The sequence below is a fragment of the Phaethon lepturus genome, unplaced genomic scaffold (assembly GCF_000687285.1).
Source record: "Phaethon lepturus isolate BGI_N335 unplaced genomic scaffold, ASM68728v1 scaffold9539, whole genome shotgun sequence".
Taxonomy (NCBI): domain Eukaryota; kingdom Metazoa; phylum Chordata; class Aves; order Phaethontiformes; family Phaethontidae; genus Phaethon; species Phaethon lepturus.
The window spans coordinates 52,826-57,156 of record NW_010561196.1 but is presented as its reverse complement, the minus strand read 5'-3'; the positions used below and the strand labels follow the sequence as shown (position 1 = coordinate 57,156).

General features: G+C 39.2%; 1 protein-coding gene across 1 annotated transcript in view; it reads right to left on the bottom strand.

Moving 5' to 3' along the window:
* The window catches only part of SPAM1 (sperm adhesion molecule 1 (PH-20 hyaluronidase, zona pellucida binding)), a 5,028-nt gene extending 3,067 nt beyond the window's left edge, over positions 1–1,961 (bottom strand). The window contains exon 1 of the mRNA XM_010293914.1: positions 999–1,961. Within this exon, the coding sequence (XP_010292216.1) occupies positions 999–1,961 (963 nt within the window). The remainder of the gene's footprint in view (positions 1–998) is intronic.
* Between the last annotated feature and the right edge of the window lie 2,370 nt (positions 1,962–4,331).

Below are 4,331 nucleotides of genomic sequence, written 5' to 3'. Positions count from 1 at the left end.
CAAGCAGGAATCTCTTTTCTCCAGAGAATAGCTCTAGTCTTTAATAGAGATTGATTTGGGAAATTTGCTTCTGTTCAGTTCTCCTTTTAGGGTCAGCTATTAGCCCAGCCCTAACAAAATCTTAAAGCCTGTCTGGGATGGGAGCGGACTATGGATAGAAGAAGCACACATCAAGAACAACTTACTGCGGGGCAGAACACATGGAAAGGAAGAATGTAAGGATTACAGGATTTAAATTATTAACTTAAGTATTAATTATTAAATTATTAACAACCCTGGAAATGCCTGGTGATGTTCTATCCAGGATGTGAGAGAACACCAGACACAATGCAGTCACCAGGACCACAACCTCCAACTTACCCTTTCTCGCGGCCTGGATGACCAGGAAGAGATTCCCCAGATTGGTGGTATCTCTTACAGTGTGAATATATATAAAAATGTGAAGGGAAAAGCATAGCCAGAACTGCAATAAGATGATTAGACCTTAATCAGAGCCTAACCTTGGCTAACCCATGAGATACTGAAACACCATTTAGAAAGCTACTCCAGTACAACTAAGGGCAGAATTTTCTCACTAGCTTTTAAACCCTTTTTTAAAGAAAAAAAAAAAACCTCCCTTTTATTTTTTCTTATAATTTTTTTCTTATAATTTAAAAAGCAGACATAGGCCAGCCCAATTTTACTAATGCCCTTTGGAAAAGGTTACTCAATTTCTTTCCTCTGACTTAATATCCTAAATATGCTTTCTAGCTTTGTAATATTTTTCTACATGTGAGGACTACTCAGAGAATAAAACACCTTGATAAATATCACAAGGAAGGTTTGAAAATAGACCTCTTAGTGTTCCATTTGATCAGATTTCTTTGATGGATTAATTTAATTTTTCATACAAAATCTACACACTTTTTTCTGTTGAGTTAGCATATTTACTAAGCAAGTGTCACCTTGTAATTTCTTTCCACTTAAATATGAAATATTTAAGGTCTAGCTCCACTCACCTGGGAGAGATATTCCTCATAGACATCTGTGAATACTGGACGTGTATATACAAAAACTGGAAGGGGATGAGTAGAATTAGAGACATAAGAAATTCTAATGGCCTCTTGAACTCTATTGCGAACAAAGAGTTGGGCATTTCTGGAAGATCTTAAGGCTGTCTCTAGATAGACAGATGGATAAAGTGCTGTGCTTTTCTCCCACAACCAGTTAAGCTCATTATTTCTTTCTATTTCAATATCTAAACAGGTTCCTGTATAATTATGTGGGTTTTGTTTGTAATCATAGTTATAACAGTCTGGATAAAGGTAATATCCCCACAGACGATTTGGCTTCATTTCTATGCCCAGCTTTAAAGATTCCAACATAATTGATTTTGCTGCAGCTTCGAATTCCATTTTAGCTACAGTCCTGGCTTCAGCTTCTGATAGACTGAGGTCTCTCTGCTGAACCAGTTCAATGGATTCCTGTCTATAAATGTCTTTTGATCCCCAGTTCCTTATCCACACAGGTCTCCAGTTTTCCCAGTCAATGACAGCCAATCCAAACTGTTCATCTGAAGGAATATAGAACTGGATATCCTCTTTGGCTTTTTTTAAATGATTCTCCAGCAGTGAGAGTTGGGGGAGTCCTCCATTGAACGCCTCTCCTGTGACTTCATTTTTGTATGGATAGTAGCCAAGCCTGTCCGGATAGAAAAGAGTGATGTTTTGCCCAATGGATGTCTTCAGTGTGCTTCCAATGAGAGAAAAAAATTTCATGTCCAGCTGCACTCCAGTCCTTTCAGTACAAAGTTCTGTAGGAGCATTCCAGATAGAAAGGAAAGGTGAATTAGAAACAAGTGGACGAGCTCTTATATTCAGAGATGAGCAGCAAGAAACTAGAAGACTGGCGAACACCATACTGGATGCTATAGGACACATACAGGTAACACAGATACCGAAACTTTGGCCTAGAGTTTCCATTGTAGCATGTGCAGTGACATTAGGTGCTTCAGTTCAGACAAAAATTGAATGCTCTCTGAGTGTTCAGAATGTTGATAGCCCGACAAAAGCTTTACCATACAATATATTTCTTCAGATTAATACCAATTAAGCAATATTTCCTTAGATGTAAAATAGGGGTATTCTTTATCTGAGGCTCTCTGTCATTTCCAACTGCAGGAAACCTTTCAACAACTTCTGAGACCTAATGCAGAAAAAGAGACAAATGTAGATAAAGTAAGAGATGGTAAATATTTCATTTCTAACAATGAAACAAACATCATTTTTGATGCTGAGTATATTGTAATCGTTCAATAAAATTCCCCATTGAAGGAAAAGCACAATGTACAATCATAGAGGAAATAAGCTGTATATATATAAAAAGTAGATATAAAACTAATAGTGGAAGGGTATCGAGTGAGTCATGGATCAGAATGAGTGTGCTTGGTAGTAGTCCTGATTGTGCCAGTGACTAATGTCTGTAAACATGAGCAGTCTCACAATGTCTTCTCTTAATCAACAGTAATCTATATATAATATTTTTTACCTATCTCAAAATAAAGTTCTAGGTCTTAATTCATTAATTTTACACAGCACTTAAGGGAAGATACAAGATAACACAAAACTGGAACCTCAGCTGTTGTACACATGCAAGAAAACCATCCATATATGCTCATTTAACTCAGTGAGGTACCTGAAATATTATAGGCACTCCATCTTCTGTCCAGAGCTCTTCTAAACAGGCTCAAGAGCTGCGTATCATCTTGGTATATGGCCATCTACATGTTGCTTAAGGCCACTTGAGATCTACAGGTTAAGTGACCCCAAGTCTAAGTCTGCCCAGGGATGTAATTCATTAGGAAAGCTGAGGCTGTGCATAAACCCACAGTGAGCAGCTGTACTTAGTTTTATTCAAGTACATAATGGTAGTGGTGGTAGCCGTGGTGCGGTCATCAACTTTTACATAGTGGCCTAGTAGCTAAAGCATTCCTGTGTGCACTAACTCACTTGAAACCACTTTCCTCCTGATTTTGAAATCGTTCAAACTTGGATCTGTCACTTTTCATACCGGCTTCATGATGAGGCCATACAGTATGTAAAGAGTATATAAGTATCTAAGTAGCATGCACTAAAATATAGGAGTCTCCATAAGGTGGGCGGAAATGTAACATCTCTTGAGGACAGATTAAAAAGTCCTCATACTTTTTTGGTTTACATTTCATGAATTGAGCTAGGAGTGGAAACCACAAATATCTGGTCCCTACACCTTGAATTAACTCTCCGTATTTGTCTTTCCTGTGACTATTTAGGATAAAATTTATAAGCTGTATGAGCACAGAGCTGTAGATCTCTCTTCCCACCACGGTGCATACAGATGACAGGTTGCAGTTATTATCCATTTGCACTTTTTTCATCATCCCTCTGGCTTCATGATTATTTTTAAAATTTGTTTCAATAAAATGGCAGAACGCCTCCATCCATCAAACTGTTGCAGACACAGAAAAGCTTGGCAGTATAATGAGAGGTTGATGGAGACTTGAACCTTCCTAAATCCAGCCTCAAGCCAGGTTCACAGCAGTGTGTTGTAGTAATAGTACAGCTAGATTCCCTGTGTGTTCACTCAGTTTGATCACATCTGAATCTACTGAAAACTCCAAATTTGCATTGATTGTGGGAGAAAAGCAGGTGCGCAAGGAAATGTTATGGCGAGGGGGGGAGAAAAACAGTGTGACTGATAGCACAGCAGTATAGCTTCTGCCAGAATGGTGAAATCTAGACCTTTGGGGGACCAAAGCAAGGAAGGAACCTATGTCAACTAAAGGTCCTGCCTGTGGTCATGGACATCACACTCTCTAGAGATGATTCTGGGCTTCTTCTTCATTTGAGGGTAATTTGCCTCTTCTGAGGACTAGGAGGAAATGAAGGCAAAATGGAGAAGTTGTACTGACAGAAGAGATCACTAGGAGTCGATTTTCCCAGAGGAGGGGTTTTGCATTACAGGGATCTTCAAAAAATGACAGAATTCAGATGCTTAGGTTCCCAGATTAGCAAGTCTATTTTGCAGACCCCACTTCACTTCTTCATCTATCACTTCTGATGCTAACAGGCAGTAGGGATATTTTCCCTTTTATTCTTTTTCTTCCTGGGCACGCTGACAGCTCGTGGTCATCGTGTCAATGGAGAAGCACAGAGCTGCTAGCCATTCCTTTTGCCAGGTCCCCAACCTAACTGAGGAGGGAACAACAGCCAATTACATTTTCTTGGCTTACAGGTGCCAGCACATGTGAATGAAACCAGCTACTCAAAGACACAAGCATGCACAGCTGAAAGACTGGCAAACGAGCCTCAATA